Below are 22,450 nucleotides of genomic sequence, written 5' to 3'. Positions count from 1 at the left end.
TGAAAACACTTCTGTCGTAAAACGTTGAGATTTTTGTCTCAACGTCGAAGGCCTCCCTTCTTTGCCCTCAGAGAGCTCATCCTGGGGGACCAACAGAGGTGGGATGTCCCTGTGCCTCTCTTTCGGCTTATCGGAGGGTTCCGGTACTCCTTTTAGGCTATCCTTGGATATCGACGAATCCTTGGCCTTTTCCGTAGGCCTCGAAGAATCCCTTGACTGCCGTTTCTGAGAATCGGCGGAAACAATCCTTGCAATGCTGTCGGTGACATCCTCCGCAGAGGGGAGGTGCGTAGCTTCAGCCTGAGATTGTGAAGGAGTCTTTTCGGCGGAGCCGGGGCCTGGTCTTCGGCGGCTGCCTTCCTTGGCGGTGCCAGGGCCTTGTCTTCGGCGACCGCCTTCTTTGGCAGAACCGGAACCCTGTCGTCGAAGGATGCCTTCTTGTGATGTGTCTCGACGGAACTCGGGAAATTAGAGGTAGCGCCCTTTGTTTTTGATGGGCCGGTCGCTAGGAGCATATGCGGCTGCAGGGAGGGCTGCCAATCTTGATGGTCGGCGGGTGCCGCCGGAACTTCCGGTGTACCCGTTGGCACTGAAGTCTTCTTTGACTTGGCCGAAGATTGACTTGGGGTTGTGTGTTTAGTGCTGTGTATATGTTAGTCTTTGTTGCCGGGGTGTGACTTCCCCATAGCAGTGCCTGAGCCGTGCCTGGCAGGGCCGGGGACAGACTATGCGGAAGGAGAGCGTTCTGTCGAAAGGTCAACGACCTCCGGTTCGGAGGTCTGATCGTCACTCTCGCCGTCGTCACATTCGGTGGCTGCAGCAGCGGGAGAAAACTCGGCCTTCGACATCCCGTAGGCCACTCACCGCTTGACTATGTGCTCCTTTTATGTCTTAGGGCAGAGGAGATTACAAGATGCGCATCATACTTCGTTGTGATCTAAGGGCAAGCAACTGTTACACCATTTGTGCTCTTCTTTTCAGGGAAATTTGCCTCTACAAATGGGGCAAAACCTAAATGGAGTCCTCTCCATAGCTGAGGATGGGTAGAGTGACGAAGATCAAAAGGGAAAGAGGAAGGAAAGGGAAAGGCATTCACAAATTTTACAGAAATGTCCACTCCGACCCCACTCACCCTACTGTGTAGGCTGGCAGAAGGCAGCACCGACTGGATCACCATCCGTCAAAGTTCTGAAAGTCTTTGGCGGAGATCTGGAACAGCCGTCGAAATAAGGGATGGATAGGGTGATCTGAATTATTTTATATAACTATTCGACCATAGGTCGAGGGGACAATAGGCAATGTCTCCGACGAGCTCCGCATAAGGCGACCAGTATGCTGGGCAGAAAAAAACAATCTGAGGGACCTCGACGCGCGAGGGAATTTGGGTACACTGCACGTCACGTTGGGATAGTGTTACAGGCACGCCCATGTCTATGTCCCCTTTCGATTCTCGAAAGACAAGATGCAATACGCCGCGGTTACCACTGGATGTCAGACCATATGCACAGCATGTGATTCTAAGAAGATTAACAAGCATCTGAAATGTAGATTCCGATTGCCATCGATTGGCCCGAGAAGAGGTGTTACTTGGAACATTTGGACATTTCTATTTTGCCTTCTTGGCACCTCCCATCGAGGGTGTACATACTCTACCAGTCAGAAGCGCGGGAGCTTTGGCTCATTACATGTGGGCCACCTTCCTGGGATGACAGATTATTCTTTGGGTCGACTGGTACAAGGCTCTGGGTCAGCAGGTCTTGAAACGTGCCATGCACATGACAATAGGTTCTTACCAAGTAGTTTTGCCATTCTTGAGCCACGTTCCCCAAAAGCAGAGTCACGATTACATACCTCTGGGTCCTAGGCTAATTATATTTATCGGGTTTGCCCTCAGAGATGCCTTGGTTCTAAGGTTGTTGGTTTCTGCAAGTCCCCTTCTAGTACAGGTCACCATTGATTCACAATGGCTCAAAACGTGATTTGCCTTCTATCTTCCAGGGGCTTCTGAGACTCAAACCTGAAACTCTTTGTAAGGCGGTGTTCTGCAATTCCCTGAAGTTTGTTGCTGCCTTTCAGACACCTGTGAGGTACAACACAGACTTTCCTGACTTTTACCCATATCCATGGCTTTGCCTTTTGGATTTGTGATGTTTATTCGAAAGGGAACTTTAACCAAATCTGCCGACTCATATTAGGTGACTTTGGAAGGTACTGTGATGGGCTCTGGAATTTAACTTTGTCAGGGGAGGACAGGGACCTCTCCCAACATGGGGAAGGAGCGTCTGAGGGTTTATGCCAGAGCTGTTCCTACCCTCGAGGCATGGTGTGGGAAGTTGGAAAGGCCCCAGTGAATTTTCAATGTGGCACGTAGGTGACGCAAATGGCCAACACAATTTGGACCTGGAAGCGGGAAACCCGCAAACGCACAAGAGCAAAAAAGGGGAAGGGTCAAGATGGATTTTTGAAATCATGGGCAACTGCAACCCTGTCCCCGGGGAAAAGGAAGAAAGAGACTGGCCCAAGAGACTCTGCACCAATGGGGAGTGGAAGGAAGAGATCAAGCAGGAAAGGCTGGTTATAAAAGGCCTGCACTCCCAAGAATTAAGGGTGTTTGGCTGAGGTCAGGAGCTAAGGTGGTAGACCGAGAAACCTGGTGTAGGGCAGAAGTTGGAGTGGTGAAGACCTGTTGGAGATTGTGGTAATATGTGTGAGTGGTACCAACCATGAGAGTGTGGCGCGGTTGTTGTGAGAGTGAGTGCTCAAAAGGATAATAGTAGAGGGGGGTATAGGAGAGAGTGAGAGTACAGGTTGGTTAGGCAGTGAGTGAAAAAATGGTTGGAATCAAGGGTAAATGAGAGACAAGACAGATGTAGAGGGGGAGGTAGGACAATAGGAGTGGCAGTAGGCGGGTGTGAGATAGCAGGGAGGAGGGTGAGAACACTGTTGGGGGATAGAGGTAGAGTTAGGAGAGGAATGAGAAGTGCTGGGCAGGCCAAGGTGGCAAGTGCCAGGGGATGGGGGGATGAAGAGTGCGTTGGACAGGGAGGAAGAGTTGGGCTAGACCGGGAAAGGCGGCACGGGGACAAGTGCTGAGAAAGGATGCTGGAGGGACTGGTAGGAGGTGGTCTGGCCCCTGTATGACTCTGAAGGGACAAGGGCCCAGTCGCAGTGGCAGAAGGAGAGTTAGCACGGGAGGGGAGAGGGAAGAAAGAGGAGAAAAGGAAAGTCTTGAGAGTTGCCGAAACTTAAGAAGATCCTGCTCAAGTCTTGGGGGGAGGGATTCCAGAGGGAGGAGCCAGCCGAGGAAAGGGATCTACCCCCACTCTCTGCTTGGAGAATCGTCTGATCTGCAGAGAGTTGGAGCAAGAAGATCAAAGGACATTCCTGAAATACATTCTTGGAGCTACCTACTTGAATCTTCATTTCTTGAGGCAATCTGTTACAGCACTTAACTGTACACTAAAATATTTCCTGTGTCCCTGAGTTTTCTACAAGAAACTGAAATGTTAGCCTAGACCCCAGATTTACTGTGCATGTTTTAATATCTGCATTGCACTTCTGCCTATGAAAAAGTATTGTTACTGTATATCACTGTTGGTTATTCTCTATCACTGGATTTCTGAAGTGTAATGAGACCATATGGTCTGTTATTGAATTGAATTGAATTGATTGGGTATTTATTATGTGTCTATTACACAAGTGTTTTAAGGTGCAACAAGGCGAGAGGGTGGGGAAAGGGAGGACAAAACAAAAACAATCCTATTAGGCTTTGTGACATTCAGAACGTGCACGTGCAGTAAGAGAAGTTAAGGGGAGAGAGGGGGGTGCTGGACAGGGTGGGAGGGCCTGTAAGAAAAAGAGGGCCTGGCGAGGCTATGTGGACAGACAGGGGAAAGAAGGGAGTGCAGGGGAAAGAAGGCAGTGCAGGGGAAAGAAGGTCCAGGAGCTAAATACAAGGTAAGGGGCTGGAAGGGCTACAAGGGAGCAGGCCCAGCCAGAGAAGTGTGGGGGGAGGGGTTCTGAAGGCACGTGCAGGTTGGGGGGAGTTCCACAGACACCAAGTGCAGGGGTAGACCGGAATGGGAGGGGCTGGTGCTCTGAGGACTCTGAAGGAACCAGGCAGCTAGTCAAGAAGCACACAGTGGCATTAGCGGGGGAGGGGGAAGGAAGAAGAGAAAAGGAAGGTCTTGACAAGCTTCCGGAACTTAAGGAGATCTGGCTCAAGATCGAGAGAGGCAGGGAGGCCATTCCAGAGGAGGCACCCACAGAGGAGAGATATATACCTCTACTCTATGCTTGGAGAAGCATCTGATCTGCAGAGCTAGAAGAACAAAGGGCTCTATCTAGCAGGGAGAGAGTTGGATGTAGAAGATTGCTAGCAGAGCACCATGCCTGAATAGCAGACAGGCAGTTAGGAATGAGAGAGGAAGTAAAGAGGGAAGCTTGAAGGAGAGCTACGTGTCATCCGCATAACACTGGAAGTAAGGAGAGAAGGTGAAGATCAAAGTGGCTAGAGGAGCCCGAAAGATATTGAACAGCAAAGGTGAGATGGTGGAGAGAAAAGGGCCCAGTTGAACCTGGAATGGTCTGTTCGAGAGGAAGGAGGTCACCCAGTCCAGAGCCAGGTCTGTGATGGCACGGGTATCACAGAGCCGATTTATCAGGGTGTGATGATTCACTGTATAAAAGGCAGAGGAAGGGTCAAGAAAAATGAGAATGGAAGGAGAGTTGGAATTGAGATTAGAGACCAGGGGGGTCATTACAAGGTTGTAGGTAGCCATCCTGCTAACCCCATACCGCATACCGGGTCCGGGTACCCTGAATACTGGGCCATTCCAACCTTCGAGGACCCGGTATTTCCCCATTCAGGTAACACATCCCCATTCGAGCCCCCATAGGGCTCAATGGAAATGGGGACCATGCTAACAACGGGCCCGTTAATAACAGGCCCGTTGTAGCATGCTGGTCCTTAGCGGGTCCCGCTAAGGGCGCCTGGTAAAACCAGGCGCCCTTAGCCAGACCGGCTAAAGGACCTCGTAATGCAGCGGTAAGGGGTTGACAGCTCCGCAACCTTTACTAGCGCCTTTAACCCCTTACCGCAAACCTTGTAATGATCCCCCAGGTCTTCACAGGTGTTCAGGAAAGCAGTTTCCGTGCCTCTGGCAGCTCTGGATCCAGACTGATGGTCGTGGAGACAAACAACAGATTCAGTTTGGTGGATAAACTGGGAGATGGCCAGCTTCTCCAAGATTTTTGCAAAGGATAGGGTAATGGAGATAGGGCGAGATGTGTTCAACAGGAAGGATCGGCAGAAGGCTTTCTGCGGACCAGTGCACAAGGGAGTGCTTGAGGAGTGAAGTGAAGGATCCAGTAGCAAAGGAGCGATTGCAGAAATCAGCCAAGGCTAGAGCCAGGCAGACAATGTTGTCCTTGATAGTTCTGGAGGAGCAGGGGAGCAGCTGTTTGGATGAGGCATTCATAGAGCGGACTGGTCTAGAAACCTCATCGGGTGTTATGGGAGAAAAAGAGGAGAGACGGTGACAGAGGGAAGAGGTGGTCCAAGGGAGGCCTGAGAGCAGGTAAGGGAGAAGGGTGAGGCGTAGAGGAGAGCGAGGACAAGAAGTCTTGAGCTTTAGAAATAAAGTGAGAGGCCAGAGAAGGCAGAGGAGAAGTGGAGACTGCAGAAGAGTTGGCGAGTTCCTTGCAGATTTTGAAAAGTTCAGCCGTGTTGCTAGTGGCCGCACAGATGCGGGCCTGGCTAAAGGCCCTTTTCTTCGAGCAGATGTAGAGTCTGTTTTGCCTTTGTAGCAGGCCAGTTTGTCAGAGGATGTGCTCAAGGCCTGCCACTTCCACGCAGTCGCCCTGTTTCAGAGCTGCCAGGTCGGGGTAGTGCCAAGAATTGCACTTGGAGACAGGTTTCATGCGAATCCTCCTGACAGGAGCAAGGATGTCCAGAGTTTTGGAGGAGGACAGTTGAAGGTTAGTAAAGGCCGTGTCAGAATGAAAGTCAGTGTTAGGATTTAAAGGAGGAGTGAAGGTGGCAGCAATAACGGCAATTGACACTCACTTTATAGGTTGAATGACGGAGAAGGAGGCTGGCAGTGCAGGCATGGGCTTAGCCGGGGGACCCAGGAGGTCAAGGTGAGAGGAAAGGAGAGTGTTATCAGACCAGAAGAGAGGAGTAATGATATAATATATGGCATTTATAACACGCCTATACAGAAGTGTTTCAATAAGAGGGTTGGAGATGGGGATGTCTGAAGAGATGAGAGCATCCAAGGTGTGACCAGCTGAGTGTGTCAAACCGGAAGGAAGAATGGAGAGGGACAGAGAGACAGAGGTTGTTGAAGAGCCTGCAGGCTGCATCAGGGGAGTCAAGGTGAATATTAAAGTCTCTGAGAAGGATAAGCTTGGAGGAGGAGGCAAGGAGAGAAGAGGTGCGAGCAGACCATTCAGAGAGGAAGTGAGACCTGGCCAGGGGGCCTGTAGATGGTAGCCAGAGTCAGAGAGAGGCCAGGAGAAACACCAAGCCTGCAGACAAGGCATTCGAAAGAGGAGTAGGCCTGAGTGGGTATGATAGTTGCAGGGACCCACTCAGGGAAGATCAGAGCAACTCTGCCCCAGTGCCGGTTAGGCCTGGGTTTAGAGAGGATCGTGTAGCCCTCAACGAGGAGTGTCAAAACCTGTGACAGAGCTGCCAGTGAACCACGTCTCAGCGAGGACGTTAAGGTTCAGGTCTTCAAGGAGGTGGCAGATGTCAGAGGAGTGTTTGACGGCAGAGCAAGAGTTGACGGTAGCTAAATGGAGCAGGTTGCCACTTTTGAAGCTTTTCCAAAGAGGGGTAAAGGAGTGTGGTACACCTATCAAGGAGGAGGAGGAGGAGGTTGGGCTGACAGCCCTGGTCAATGACAGTGACACTTCGGTAGACATTAATGAAGACCATAGAGGACAGGAAGGATGCCAATAGTACCTCCCAACGGGTGCCACCATTAATGGGAGATGGAGAAAGGGGGGAGCACAGAGACCATAAGTGGAGTCCATAGGTCCGGCGAAGGAATGAAAAAGAGGATGTTGGTGAGAGTTTGCCTGGAAGAAGCGTTGACATAGGTGCCAACGTTGGACAGGCCTGGATTGGAGACCAGGAGATCCTTTTTGAGTATTTTCCTTGCAGGCCTCGTCAAAGGGATAGGATAGGTGATACAATAGCAATTAGAGGAGATACAGGAGATTGAGAGCACCATTGAGGGAGAGTACGGTGAGGAATAAGGGGGAAGACAGAGGGAGGGAATCCATAGCACAACACCAACTACAACCAACAGCAATGACAACTAGAGACAAGTGTCCACAGAGGAAAAAAGGCCTGAGTGTTAGGGAGAATTCTCTGTTTAGGCTGAATTTCCTAACCTAGTGAGGCCCCCAGCAGCTCTGCTGGATTTTTGGGGTTTATTTTTTTCTCCTGCCAAGAGTGAGACTCTTTTACCCTCACTCTTGGACATGACTTGAGAGTGTTTCTGTGACTTGCTATGTGCTTATGGGCTAGGGGGTATTTTTTCCCTATAGTCCATCATTGGTTTTTGAATGTGTGTTACACAGCACCCTCGGTGCAGTAACACAGGGGTGTCATAGAGACCCCCAAACATAGACTCCACACCCTGGGACTGACTACTGTCTCCCTGGGTCTGTAAAGTCACCATTGACTTTACTAGTCTTAACTTAGGAACTTAACCAGTACAAACCATCTTACTGTGGAAGTACTGGTAGGGGCAATTAGATTGCCCCTGGGTCTGTTGTCGAGGGGGTACTGTCCCGTCCCCCCTCGCCGAGTTCTGGCTGGTGGCAGTGGATACCACGGAAATATTCCACCGGAATATTTCCCAATGGGATTTCCCATTGTTTTTAATGCACCACTTTTTGGTGCAATGTTAAAGATACCGCCGGTTTATTTATTTAATATAAATTCACCGGTTGGGATTTTTTGCCAGAACTCGCCGCCAAAATGGCGTCTAGGTTCACTTCAGTAACCCTGAACCTGAGTCGAGCCTTTGTTCCACTTTTGGCGGGCTTCTGCACAGAAGCCCTCCAAAGTGGTGCCATTCTGTCTGGGTACCATAGGGGGTGTGGGAGGGGGTTTAGGCACCCTGGACTGATTGGGCCAAGTGGTGAGCCACCCCGCTCACCACTTAGCATGTTTGAGTGACAGCTAGGCTGTATGAATGGGGGTTTGCTGCATAAAAGCAGGGTTTTTGGGACTGGTTCTTCAGAAGTCGCCACAGGACCTAAGAAGCCGAAGAGGGAGAAGCCGAGCCGACCTGCCAAGACGACACCACCGGTGGAGCCCTGCAGAACCGTCTCACCACTTTTTCCCGATGACAGAGGAGATCTCCCGCCGGAGAGTCTTCTTCCCTTGACTGGTGGGGACAACCAGTTTCTGCCTTCTTTTCGCCGTCCCGAAGCATCTCGTGGCCGCCTTGCCTGTGCCAAGCACCCCGGCAACCGGGATATCACTTTTTACCTCAACCGCGAAAGAGGGGTAACATCCTTTGTAACCGGAAAACTCCACGGCTGGTCTCTTCCCTGGTAGTGCAACGACCTTCAGCTTTCCTCCACGTCGAGATCACCTCTTCCTCTGGACGACGCCGCGACTTGCACCCACTACCAGGAACAACTACCACCGCTGGAGGATCCTTTCCACTTTTAAAGGTACTGTGTTCCGCCCGGCTTCCCTTGCCACCGATTGTACGGGGTAGATTTAGCCCTCGGCTCTCGAACCTGGGTAAGCCTGGGACACCCTAACTAAACTTTTCTAAACTTAGAAAAACCTTTTCTACTCACCTGCAAAGACTTGTGACATTGTGTGATCTTGGGCATATTTTCGCCTGGCTCTCCCTAAAGCGGGCCTCGAACCAATTCTCCTTGTTCCACAATTGACTGTCTTTCTAACCTTATGTCAAAAGTGTTTTACTTTGCTGTTTTCATTACTCCTGCCTTTTTCCCTCCCTTTTTCAATAACTTGTTGGAGTGCCATCTAACGTTAAATGCTCACCTCTGTTTGGAAATAAGTGGTGTTAACTTAGACTTGTCCAACAAAGGACTAGGGATGTACATATAAGTAATAGTGACTGTGTTTTGACTTACTTACCTTTTTCTGTGCTAGTGTAATTCATGTGTGTGCCTTTAAAATAAATAAGTATATACTTTTACACCTAGCTCTGGTCAGTGTTTGCTTGTACTACTGTGCCTCTGTACCTATCCTCTGTCCTCTATATACTGCCTAACTCTTCTTGAGGGAAGTCTGACTGCTCAGCCACAGCTACCACAGTGAATCTGTGTGGTACAGACTGCTACCAAGTGGGTTTACCACCAACACCTGTAGTCTTAAATCTTTTGCAGTGGTCCCAGAGGGAACTGCACAGGTTTCTGCCTAACACTGTTGTACAGCGGTGGGATTTGTATTGAGTATACACTTTAGTGTACTTTTGAGATACCTTAGTGCAACTAACCACAAAGCTTAAGCACAAGAAAGAAAAAGTCATTTTCTAACCTGTCTACTATGGAAAGTTATAGTCAAGAATCCCTTGCTACAAAAACTGCTGATTGTCTAAAACTTCTCTGTAAGCATAAGAATCTCATGACTAAAGGAAAGAAAATGGAGCTAATAGAAAGGTTGTTAGAAAACCAAAGTCTGGATGATGGTTCAGAGGAACCTATCACTCCAGCAAATGTAGAGAACAGCAATGATATTGATATTGAACAAAGTATTGATGATCTTGGGTCAGAACCAGAAGAGGAAGATGAAACTGTTGTAGATGTTCCCTCTAGCCCTCTGTCTGCTCTACCAGCTGTACCTACTGGACCTTTGCCAGGTCCCACATTTAACCCTCAATACTTTGAACTAGAGAAAATGAAACTAGAATTAGAACATAGAAGAATTAGTGCTCAAACAGAACACAAGCAACAAGAACTAAGGCTAAGGGAAATGGAGCTCAAGCATGAGCTAGAAATGAAGAAATTGTCTGTTGAGAATGCTTCTCTCTCTGGCTCCTCTAGAAGTTCCAGTCCTAAAAGACCCCGTATGCCTAAGGAATTGATTGGTATGTATGAACCTAAGTTGGATGTGTTGGATTGGTTGTCTATGTTTGAGTATAATCATGGGCTCCAGAACATCACAGGTAATGAGTTACTCACCTGGTTGTTCTCTAGGCTTCCCCCTGTTGCAACTGATGCGGTAATGGAGTTGGGGAGGAGGATAGGAAAGAGTATGAATGTGTGAAACTAGCTTTGATAGCTAGGTTTGGGAAGACCCCTTCCCAGTATTTTAAGAGGTTTAGAGGCCTCAAAAAGCCTTTGGGTTACCCATTGAGCACAGGTCAGGGTGTCACCATCAAAATGCTGATGGACTCTCTAGGATGTATGTCATCGACTAGAGGTATGAGGTTCATCCAGGAGTGGATTAAATCCTCATGTCCCTTAGTCTGGGGGGGGGCGAGTGTTAGGGAGAATTCTCTGTTTAGGCTGAATTTCCTAACCTAGTGAGTCCCCAGCAGCTTTGCTGGATTTTTGGGGTTTATTTTTTTCTCCTGCCAAGAGTGAGACTCTTTTACCCTCACTCTTGGACATGACTTGAGTGTTTCTGTGACTTGCTATGTGCTTATGGGCTAGGGGGTATTTTTTCCCCATAGGCTATCATTGGTTTTTGAATGTGGGTTACACAGCACCCTGGGTGCAGTAACACAGGGGTTTCATAGAGACCCCCAAACATAGACTCCACACCCTGGGACTGACTACTGTCTCCCTGGGTCTGTAAAGTCACCATTGACTTTACTAGTCTTAACTTAGGAACTTAACCAGTACAAACCATCTTACTGTGGAAGTACTGGTAGGGGCAATTAGATTGCCCCTGGGTCTGTTGTCGAGGGGGTACTGTCCCGTCCCCCCTCGCCGAGTTCTGGCTGGTGGCAGTGGATACCACGGAAATATTCCACCAGAATATTTCCCAATGGGATTTCCCATTGTCTTTAATGCACCACTTTTTGGTGCAATGTTAAAGATACCGCCGGTTTATTTATTTAATATAAATTCACCGGTTGGGATTGTTTGCCAGAACTCGCCGCCAAAATGGCGTCTAGGTTCACTTCAGTAACCCTGAACCCGAGTCGAGCCTTTGTTCCACTTTTGGCGGGCTTCTGCACAGAAGCCCTCCAAAGTGGTGCCATTCTGTCTGGGTACCACAGGGGGTGTGGGAGGGGGTTTAGGCACCCTGGACTGAGTTGCCTTGCCAACTCATGTCGCACTCTGGTGTGATTGGGCCAAGTGGTGAGCCACCCCGCTCACCACTTAGCATGTTTGAGTGACAGCTAGGCTGTATGAATGGGAGTTTGCTGCATAAAAGCAGGGTTTTTGGGACTGGTTCTTCAGAAGTCGCCACAGGACCTAAGAAGCCGAAGAGGGAGAAGCCGAGCCGACCTGCCAAGACGACACCACCGGTGGAGCCCTGCAGAACCGTCTCACCACTTTTTCCCCGACGACAGAGGAGATCTCCCGCCGGAGAGTCTTCTTCCCTTGACTGGTGGGGACAACCAGTTTCTGCCTTCTTTTCGCCGTCCCGAAGCATCTCGTGGCCGCCTTGCCTGTGCCAAGCACCCCGGCAACCGGGATACCACTTTTGACCTCAACCGCGAAAGAGGGGTAACATCCTTTGTAACCGGAAAACTCCACGGCTGGTCTCTTCCCTGGTAGTGCAACGACCTTCAGCTTTCCTCCACGTCGAGATCACCTCTTCCTCTGGAAGACGCCGCGACTTGCACCCACTACCAGGAACAACTACCACCGCTGGAGGATCCTTTCCACTTTTAAAGGTACTGTGTTCCGCCCGGCTTCCCTTGCCACCGATTGTACGGGGTAGATTTAGCCCTCGGCTCTCGAACCTGGGTAAGCCTGGGACACCCTAACTAAACTTTTCTAAACTTAGAAAAACCTTTTCTACTCACCTGCAAAGACTTGTGACATTGTGTGATCTTGGGCATATTTTCGCCTGGCTCTCCCTAAAGCGGCCCTCGAACCAATTCTCCTTCTTCCACAATTGACTGTCTTTCTAACCTTATGTGAAAAGTGTTTTACTTTGCTGTTTTCATTACTCCTGCCTTTTTCCCTCCCTTTTTTCAATAACTTGTTGGAGTGCCATCTAACGTTAAGCGCTCACCTCTGTTTGGAAATAAGTGGTGTTAACTTAGACTTGTCCAACAAATGACTAGGGATGTACACATAAGTAATAGTGACTGTGTTTTGACTTACTTACCTTTTTCTGTGCTAGTGTAATTCATGAGTGTGCCTTTAAAATAAATAAGTATATACTTTTACACCTAGCTCTGGTCAGTGTTTGCTTGTACTACTGTGCCTCTGTACCTATCCTGTGTCCTCTATATACTGCCTAACTCTTCTTGAGGGAAGTCTGACTGCTCAGCCACAGCTACCACAGTGAATCTGTGTGGTACAGACTGCTACCAAGTGGATTTACTGCCAACACCTGTAGTCTTAAATCTTTTGCAGTGGTCCCAGAGGGAACTGCACAGGTTTCTGCCTAACACTAAGTTACATCATATAGCAGAGCACGGCACCTAGAAGCGAGCTATCAGGACAGAGGGAAGACCCTAGGTAGAGGGAAAGAGGCAAAACCCTAATTTTATAACACAGCAGCAAACACAAGAACACAGTTACGACTTTCCTAGAAATAGGGAAAAAAGCCTCCTTTTTTTAACACAACAGGAAATGCAAGAACACAGAGATTCGACATTCCTAGAAAAGAGGAGGCAAAACCCTATTTTTTTTTAATGCAGCAGCAAATGCTAGAATACGCAGGTTTGATTTTCCTAGTAAAGAGGGGAAAACCCCACAGGCTAATTAGGACAATTCACCCAAGCCAGATAAGGATAACATACACCTGCTGAGTACAGCAGACTGCAAAAGTAGAAGTAATAAGAGAGGAGGGACAGTTAAATGGGGATCAGTAATGGCTGTTCCCCCTGTCCATACCTTTCTTACCTCGTCAGTCGCTGCTGCACTGCATGCGTCCATGGCGAACACCGGAAAACATCCTGGAGCTGCAACAGCAGGAGCTGCCCTTTGCCTCTGGCCCTTTGCCACAGGGGGCTGCAACGGGCAGTGGGGCTTCCCTGAGTGTCAAAGTAAAGTAGGGCCTAGTGCCCAATCAGGCCCGGGCAGGCAGAGGTAGGGAGCAGGGGAGGAACAAGGGTGAGGAAGAAGGAAAAACCAACTGATCAGGCCATGAGGCGGCTGGAAGGAATTACAATTAACAGTAGGGCAGCAACCTGAAAGGAAAAGAATATACTCAAGCCACAATCAAACCCTACTGTGTGCTACAGCCAGCAGATGGAATGAGCTGAGCCGATCACAAGGGTGTCGAACACCCACACGAACAACGGGCCAGTAGTAAGATTAATTGTATCCTAACATTTTGTGGCCGTCTGGGCACTGTTGGCTAAGTGTTAACTCCTTTCCCTCTCTGTATACTATAGATGTAATGTATGGTGTACATTTGATCTTCACTTCTGCTACGCACTACGTGAGGTGAATTATTGGCTATGCATGTGTGGCGTTTTGGGTCCTTAACAGGACTCTGTAAATTGGTTTTATGCTTTCCATAGTTCCCTTGTCTGCCCATACTTCAGCACTATAGGCATGGTGGCCTCCCACCATGTAGTGGGCATATATTTTGCTTATGCACTTGTAGGTGTTGTCTCTGGCCCTTAACTGTTTTATACATAGGTTGTCTGTGTGTTATATTTAACCCAAAGTACTTATTTTCGAATAACCATCCTTTACTAGCAGCCTCTCTTCACCCTTGTGTTAAACCTCATAGATTTGCCACAACTATGACTTTAGAGAATTTGTACTTTCCTTTAGTTAGAAACCCAGTCTTGCCTTAGGGCTGTGAAAAATTCTCCCAAACAGGATTCAATCCTGTCAGTCCCCTCCATTGCCCTTCAAATTAAACCAGAACAGTAAAAACTATTGTTAACTGAGACAATAACACCAGAACAATAATCCTGGACCAAAGAGATTTCTCTCCCTTAAGCATTCTTCCCATTCCTCCAACCAAACCTCATCTTTATCTCTCTCCACATTACAGTACTAACACAGCAGCAACTGCCGACAAACATACTAACAGTCACTTCACTGCTCCCCTATTCTAGCATAATCAGGCCCTCACACCGCCAAATCAGCCGCTAACTAAGCCATGCAGCACTGCTCCCATCGGTATTAACCTATTTGACCTAACACTATTGACCTAATGACCAATTTGATCAAATTCTGCATGGGCGATTTGGCCCTTGGGCAGTTTAGTTGCATATATTGCAAAATACCAACCCTGGAGAGCAGGGGTCTCGGGGGAGTCCCTCGCTCCCCATGTTTCATATTTTGCAATTTCAGGAGTGCAGGGGTGTCCCCTGCTTCTTTAAAACCGGAGGTGGGGGACGACATAGCCCTTGGGCTCTCCCATCTATTTGAAACACACACACACACGATTCACTTAGCCAATTCCCGCCTTAAAAATCACACAGGTATTCAAGACTTGTAATTACGGCCTGCAAACTTCAACACTATCAGACTCAAATACGCCATTCCTTCTATCCATAAACAATATCTTTTTGTGCAGGGCTATACACATTGAGGATGACTTTACTTACATTTACAAGTAAGCTTTCCCTGTTCCAACCAGGTTCAGCTAAACATTACAAAGCAATATCATTTTGCATTACTTCACAGGGAAACCATTAATTAAATCATCAGCATACTTCTGACTCTACATCCCCAGCCATAATTCTCCCAAGACAATGTTCCCAAATTATGGGTTGGAGACGAAGTACTTTATAAGTTGCAGGGTACAATTCACAAAACTGCTGAAAAGCACTGGAAATGGGAAACCACTACAATATTAACTGGCATAGCGGGAAAGATTATTTGCGGGTACACATACCTTAAAGGTTAACTCATGCATTCAGTTTTCTTTTAGGCACACAGCTCCAAACAAATGCTATGCACATTGATACCATTCTAGTCAGATGCTCTTTAACACACACACACCATATACCTGCACATTATTTTAACAGTTGTCTTTGAGCTTTGCCAGATAAGCTGGATCTAGGGTTACCTACCAACCTGTCCCTGGAAGCATACACACAAGTCCTCAAATGAGGGGATTACAATAGTGCAACATCATTGTATCCCATCCAATCTTCTGGTTAAATGAAATTTCAATCAGTGATAGTTCCACAGAAATGCAGTGAAAACTTACTTTTCTTCATAACATAGTCCATAGAATGCAGTCAACGTGAGACAGCGGTGGGCAGGCTTGGAAATACCTGTCCGGCTAGTGGGTCGGGATGTCAGCCAAAAAGAAAAATGCTGTTCTTTTACAGGCACTGAATCAGCCCATACAACCACTGTAAATAACAACCAGGTAATCCAGCCATTCCTAAATACACCCAGTATGCATGCAAGTAGAGCACAAAATTCATCAACGGATGACATCCCCTACTTAGAGGTTTGAGCAGTACACAGATCTCCTGTTACCCTCTTCAGGGCATCACATACCTGAGCATGAGATTCATCAGCTGTAGACCTTCCCCTTTCAAGAAGCGCTCCCGGTTGGAGCTTAACATCAGACAGGAACATAGAGCATCAAACAGATTCTCCATCATCTCCTGCTCTTCAGCTGTGCTAGGATTGTGCCGTTTGAAAACCTGCAGCCCGCAAGAAGAAACAAGAGATAAACTTCCGGAATGCATAAAAGCCAAAAAAAAGGTAATTATAAATCATAATGTTTGAAATGTAATTGTCAGTGTTCTTTGGGATGAAATAAAAAGCAAAGGCAGCAGGAATAAGACTGTTGCTCTTAATGTCTGCGTGTGTATTTTATGAACTTTCAGAAAGTCACAGAGAGCTAGAAATCCTTCCAAACTGAAACATAGCTACCTTGCAGGCAGGGAAGTCCAGAGTGCACTTACACCTGCCTGAAAATACAATGTGTGCAAGAAAAAGGAGAATAAGGTAGAAGTTACTTACCTGTAACTGTTGTTCTCCAGCATGAGTCTTTCATGGATTCCCATGTTCATGAATATTCCACGTTGTCAGGCTAGGAATCCTCGGATAAAAAAAACAGTCTTGCTTTAAAAGTTTGAATACTGCCTTTCTCCCACTAACCAATCACTGGACACCGGGTCATACTGCACCCATCCAATGACGGCCAGCTCCCTAAATCCCACCCCCGGCGGCCATCTTCAGATTCGAAATCACGTGCAGTCCCAGTATGAACCCAGAAGAGCCACAGCTGGAAGGAGACATGGTTCACATGTGAATCCATACCAGACTCCTGCTGAAGAACTACAATTACAGGCAAGTAATGTGTATCTTCTCCAGCATGAAGTCTGGCATGGATTCACAAGCTCATGAATACTATTATACAGCAGTACATATACACAACAACGGGAGGTGGCAAGGCTCAACAGAAGCACAAACACTTACCCAAGGAACAGACTCACCTCAGACATACAGGTTGCGTAGCACTGGCTGGCCGACTGGGATTCCTCCCTGGAATCCCCATTGACGCAGTAGAACTTCATGAAGGTGTGTGTAGACTTCCACATAGCAGCCCTGCAAATGTCCAGCAGGGGAACCCCCAGAGAGAAACGCTGTCGTTGAAGCGATGGCTCTGGTGAAATGGGCTCTCGCCCAGACTGGAAGCGGTCTGTTGGCCAGGTGATTACAGTGCATGATGCAGCCACAGAGCGACCTGGATATGGAAGCCTTAAACAGGGCCTTCCCGTGATTCACAGGTCCAAAGTTCACAAAGAGTTGTGATGTCTTCTAAAAATCCCTTGTGCGGGCCACATAGAACTTTAAGGCACGAGCAACGTTCAGCATATGCAGGGACCTTTCAATGGCTGAAGGAGGATTGGGCAAGAAGACTGGAAGCAGCAAGGGATCGTTAAGTTGGAATTCAGATGGAACCTTCGGCATAATGGTGGGGTGGGTCCGAAGCACCACGCTTGCAGTATCTAAAAACAGGTATGGGTGTTTGCAAGAGAGACAATCTCCCCGACCCGCCTGGCTGAGGTGATGGCCACCAGAAACGCTATCTTCCAGGAAAGAAATGTCAGCAGAGCCTGATTTAATGGCTCAAACTGAGGCCCCATGAGTTTAACGACATTGAGCACCCACGCCGGGGCAGGAGCCTTCACTGGCGGAAAAGTCCTGAAGAGGCCTTTCAGAAATTATTTGACTAGGCTGCGAGACCACAGCAAGGGTCTGCCCGGAGATCGCATGCATTGGGAAATGGCCACCAGGTGCACCTTGATGGAGGCATGGGCCAATCTGGCCTTGGCTAAAGACAGCATGTACGGCAGTAGCTGAGGAGCTGTGAAGCGTAGAGAAGTAATGCTCTGAGCTCTGCACCACACAGTGAAACGTTTCCTTTTGTGGCCGTAACCCAAAAGTGTTGAGGATGTTCTAGCCTTGACCAGCACCTTCTTGAACTCCAGAGGAATGCCATATGTCCAGAGGAGATGCCCTGGGAGTATCATCGACACTGAACGGTTCACCATCTGCTGGCACAAAGCTCAGTCTCTGTGGTGCCCGTTTCAATATCTGTATGGCGTGGATCCCCTACTGGTACCGCTGGAGTGCGGGGAGGAGGATGGCGGTGGTGTCGGATGGCGCTTTGGAGTAGCAGCATGGTGTCTGTGCCGAGGTCTTGGATGGCTGTGCCTGGGGGTGCTCCCTGTCAGAGTGACCGGGGAAGGAAGCCGCTGCTGTATTTCTGAAACCAAAGTATGTAGAGTAGTCAGAATATCCAGGGACATGTCTCTAGGGCCCTGTTGAGGGACCACTGGAGCAGGCACTGACTGGTGCCCTTGTGCTTTGTCCAAGTGCTAGGGTTCCCATGGCCATGTTCATGGTGGGTTGGTTCTTGATTCGGGCTTGGTGTAGAACAAGAAAGCTGAGCAATATTCTCTGTAAAATAATCTTCTCCTTGGTGGCACTGACTGAGGGCTAGTCTGCCTCGCCAGGATTGATGGCCGGTCCTGTCCCACAGGGGGTGTTTCCATACCCATCGGGCTGTGTGATCTGGTAAGAGTAGCCGCCTTCTTGTAAAGACTCATTGAGCTTGTGTAAATCACCATAACAGGATCTCTTGAGACCACCTTCAGACCCACTGACGGTCTGGGGATAAAATACGTTGGCGGTAACAACTCCCTTGATCTCCCTTGCTCCTTTAAGAAAAGAAATTACTGGGGCCATCACAGACTGAGTAGTCGTGGTCGAGGAGGTCGTAGTCGCGGCCGCAGCAGTCGTTGTTGTCGGCCTGGGAGGTAGTGTAACCCTTGTTGATGATTTTTCAGTTGATTTGAGGAGATGCCAGGATCTTCTTTTGTGGATACGGGTCCCTGACCCTAGTTTCTCTATGGCTTACTCTCAGCACACCTGGTTCACTCTCCTGCCAGGTACTGCCCTGTAGAAGAGTATTTTCCAGGCTCTTCTTTTGTGGGTGAGGATCCCAGAACCGTGGGTGTGCCGCTTTCTCAGAGTTTCCCTCCTTAGCCCTGCTGGGTGTGTTTGGAGTCCTCCACGACTCCCTCACCAACCGTTCCAGAAACCCTGGTACCTTTTGGGTTCTTGCTGGCACTCTCCGGTATGTCTGGGTTTCGGCCTTCCCGCGGTATCTCATTCGCTGGTGGGCTGCGGCAGCTCTGCAGCATGTAGTTTCTCTTGGCGTGGGCGTCTGCACTTGCACGCACCGTCCAGGCTCCTCACACGCCTAGACCTATGGTTTATCAGTCTTCTGTGTGGTCCTTCCTCGTTGAACTGAATAGGGATGTTATGGCTCCCTCGCTCGTGCCCCGACCAGCGGCCTAACCTCTGTTTTCCGCAACACTACTTCCTCGCTCGTGGTTCCTTTAGGGCGGGCTTGACACACAAAGTCCTTCTTTGCTCTTTATTCTGAATGACTGACAACAAGACAATCCATTAATGTTCTGTCTATGGCTCTTCATTGTTCTGCACCTCCTCCTCGTTTCAGTACTTGTTGAGGGTGTCATCCTTAAGTATTCCCTACTCTTCCTCACCTCAGTGGATCTTCTATCACTACCCCTACACAGGTATATGGGAAGACTAGATAAAGTGTTCGTTTCTATGGAGTATAGAGGTGGGTAGGGTGTTCTGTGAGTGGTATCGTACCACCTTCTCTCAACCTGTCCTCCCTTGCCCCCATGGGGGAAATGTCCTCTCATGAGATCCTCCTACTGCATGCCACCCCCAGGAGACCATCAGGTAGCTGCCTCACCTCCCTGGCCTCATGGGAAGGGGCTGCTCAGGGAGAAGTGATGACATCCAGGGATTCTTCACAGTATGTATAGAAGGGCTAGAAAACATGCGCTAAATGAATGGACATGTTGTACTCTTATTGGATATGCTTGCATATGAAAAGTAAGTTGCTTACATGTGCTCCATTATATGTACAAAAAAAACTTGCATCAAAATCAGGACTAACTTTGATGTGATTTTCAAATGTATCTAACACATATACTGCAATTTGTGTACATGTACGAAATGTAAGTCGTAATATTTGCGTACCATACACTTATTTGGCAACCACTTATACGACATATGCTAGGTCATACTTCACACAAAAAAATAACCACACGAATTAGATATTAAATATTTTTTTCTAAAAAGTTATTGAAATCCAACCTTAACGCTCACACCACATATAAAGCTGATTATATGAATACCAAAGTTGTTTTTGGTTCCGGACGTCCTATTTGCGAATTCGAAAAAAACAAGATGTATTACCATGAGCCAAACACTAGATGACAATCTACAGAAAGACAATTACAGGCAAGTAAAATTTGACTCATCATTTGTGGCAGAGAAATGCATTTAAACAGCCACCAAAGCATTTTAATGGTCGATTAAATATGGCCAGAACCAGCATTTCTTGCTCCTGGAATGATTTACAGCGAGGCAGTGTCCGATTAAGGAAATCTGTACACATTGGAAAGTATATTACCCTAGATCCGCAATTTTTTCTTGACAGCACCCTTAAACGATGTATGTGCCCTGTGCCAGAGAGGAAATGTCGGTCCATCTATGATGCGACTCCATTAGCTTACGCTGCGAGGTAACCCATGACTGGGCTAATGTTGGTGAACGTTGCATTGCTGTCCTGTGTGTTCTTGGTCTTGAATAGCAGGGTAAAAACGAAATGACTTCAGTATTTGCATGACCAATCCCAAAGTGACTGTTTAGTCTTTACCTGTGATCCCTGGGTATGGCTGCAGCTTTTGATAAGTTCCTGCAAGTGAGCAAGAATCCTTAAGGGTTCACTATCCTGGGGGAAGGCAAGCTAGCCTCCAATCAGTTTGCATCTGTTGTATTTGACGGTGCACCACTGGCTGTCTGCTTCATGGTTCACACAGTCAAGCAATAAATCGTGCAGTTTCCAAAAGTGTACACTACTGCGAAGAAGGAATGTGCACGTAGTTCACTCATATGTGTCACCAACCAGAAATTCATATTGTAAACACAATCGTGTGGGACTGCTGATGAAAGAGCTTCAACCATCCTGTAGTGTTACGCTGGCTCAAACATCAAGGCTGCTGCACAGTAAACAGTGGGGTCATGTGACACAGCCTTGTTTTGGGCTGCCCTCTTCCCCCCTCATCCATACTCACGTTTTCATTGCTGTACCAATCCTCAAAAGTATCTATTCTTCCCTTCATACTTATTCAATAATTCATCCATACATTCCACACGCAAGTATGTATCTTTCCACACTGTCATATACCGTTAAAATTTCACCCATCTTCAAATCTTTCATTCATCCCTCCAGCACTACAACTTTAACCATCAACCTATCGTCACAATAGTTAATGTACACACCTCTCCCTCTCTTTCACTCATAACCCTGGCATTTGCATTCATCCCCCCCCACCCTAACACCTTCTCACCACTCTTCTCTCTAAATCTGTGGTCATGAACTCAGAAAACGTTTGCACCATACAACAGCCCAAACTATTAGATTTGCAAATGTTTGCTTTTTCTTTGTTTTTTTTTTTAACATTATGCTGGTTTGTTATAGTAGCTTATGTTAAATCGTGTTTTAACATGTGATGTTCCATCATGTCATTTAACATTGCCATGTTATGTTAAAGTCGTCGTAGTGGATGCTGGGTAGGGAACCAAACCATTGCTTGTGCCCCAAAGCAGAACGTGCAAGAACCCCCACTTGAAAACTGGGCCAAATTAGTGAACACTCGACTTTTCCTCTAGCTAAATTCAGCCATCAGCTGATATGGCAAAAGGAGGTCAGACTAAACGTTGACACTATACACACAATTTGGAAAAACACTTGAAATGGCCATAAGGCAACATTTAGCATTATAAAAAACACCAAACTAAATAAATGAAAATGCAAGCTTTCAGTGTGAAGTCAATTGCTTATACATCGCACATTTTCCAGTGCCATAACATTTCCTTGACTCTCACTCTCTCTCTACTTAGTTATTTATTTAGGATTCGATACACGTAACCTTGATGATTTATGTGAGTTGCAACTTTTTTTTATGTAGGGGCACGGGGTATTTGCATGCCAGTCACCTATACTTCCGAATCACCAACCCACAAGTCTTCACTGCTTTGTTGTGAAAAGAAAGTTGACTTTCTTTCACAGCTGCTCATTTTCCCACATTTCCTTTCCTTCCCCATTTGCCTTCTCGCACTGTCAACGCTTGACTCGACTGTAATTGACAGCATAAGATATGTCAGTTCCAGATTGTAAACTTTTGGGTTTTGTTTTGGGAAAAGGCGATACAATCTCAGATCATAATGGCTTCCATCTTTGAAGGGATCACTTGAGCACATACCAAACCCATTATGCAATTACACAATTCACATATACTTCCGTGAAGTACATAGACCTGCCCAAACAGATTGACTATTGGCTCACCACAGTCACCCCACTCTTCACCTACACCTCTCATCGACCCACTGCCTGCAAAATCCCACATATTCAAGGAGAAACCAGCATGTTGCCCAATCTACCTACTAATGCCCCCTTTCCTTTCCCCTTTCCCGTTTTTCTTTTCACCGCAATCGACTTAAACATTGACTTTACATGGCCTTTATTTATACAACTGAGAATGCCACGGTCTCCAAAAATGCACAAGGCGATTTTGAATTCTCCAGCATGAAGTTTGGCATGGATTCAAATGCTCATGAATATTCCCCGTCATCAGGTTGGGAATCCTCAGTAAAAAAGCAAGCAGTCTTGCCTTTCTCACATTAACCAATCACTGGGGACTGGGCCATACCAATGACGACCGTCTCCTTAAACCACACCCCTGGCAGCCATCTTCAGATTTTTGATGTTTCG

At 47.6% G+C, this 22,450-nt stretch overlaps 1 protein-coding gene across 1 annotated transcript in view; it reads right to left on the bottom strand.

The window, feature by feature from the left end:
* The window catches only part of CTNNBL1 (catenin beta like 1), a 1,235,052-nt gene that overhangs the window by 500,438 nt on the left and 712,164 nt on the right, over window positions 1–22,450 (bottom strand). The window contains exon 10 of the mRNA XM_069652387.1: window positions 15,613–15,761. Within this exon, the coding sequence (XP_069508488.1) occupies window positions 15,613–15,761 (149 nt within the window). The remainder of the gene's footprint in view (window positions 1–15,612; window positions 15,762–22,450) is intronic.

Source organism: Ambystoma mexicanum, chromosome 3p (genome assembly GCF_040938575.1).
Source record: "Ambystoma mexicanum isolate Mex_15411 chromosome 3p, UKY_AmexF1_1, whole genome shotgun sequence".
NCBI classification, from domain to species: Eukaryota; Metazoa; Chordata; class Amphibia; order Caudata; family Ambystomatidae; genus Ambystoma; species Ambystoma mexicanum.
This window is presented reverse-complemented; position numbering and strand designations above follow the sequence as displayed.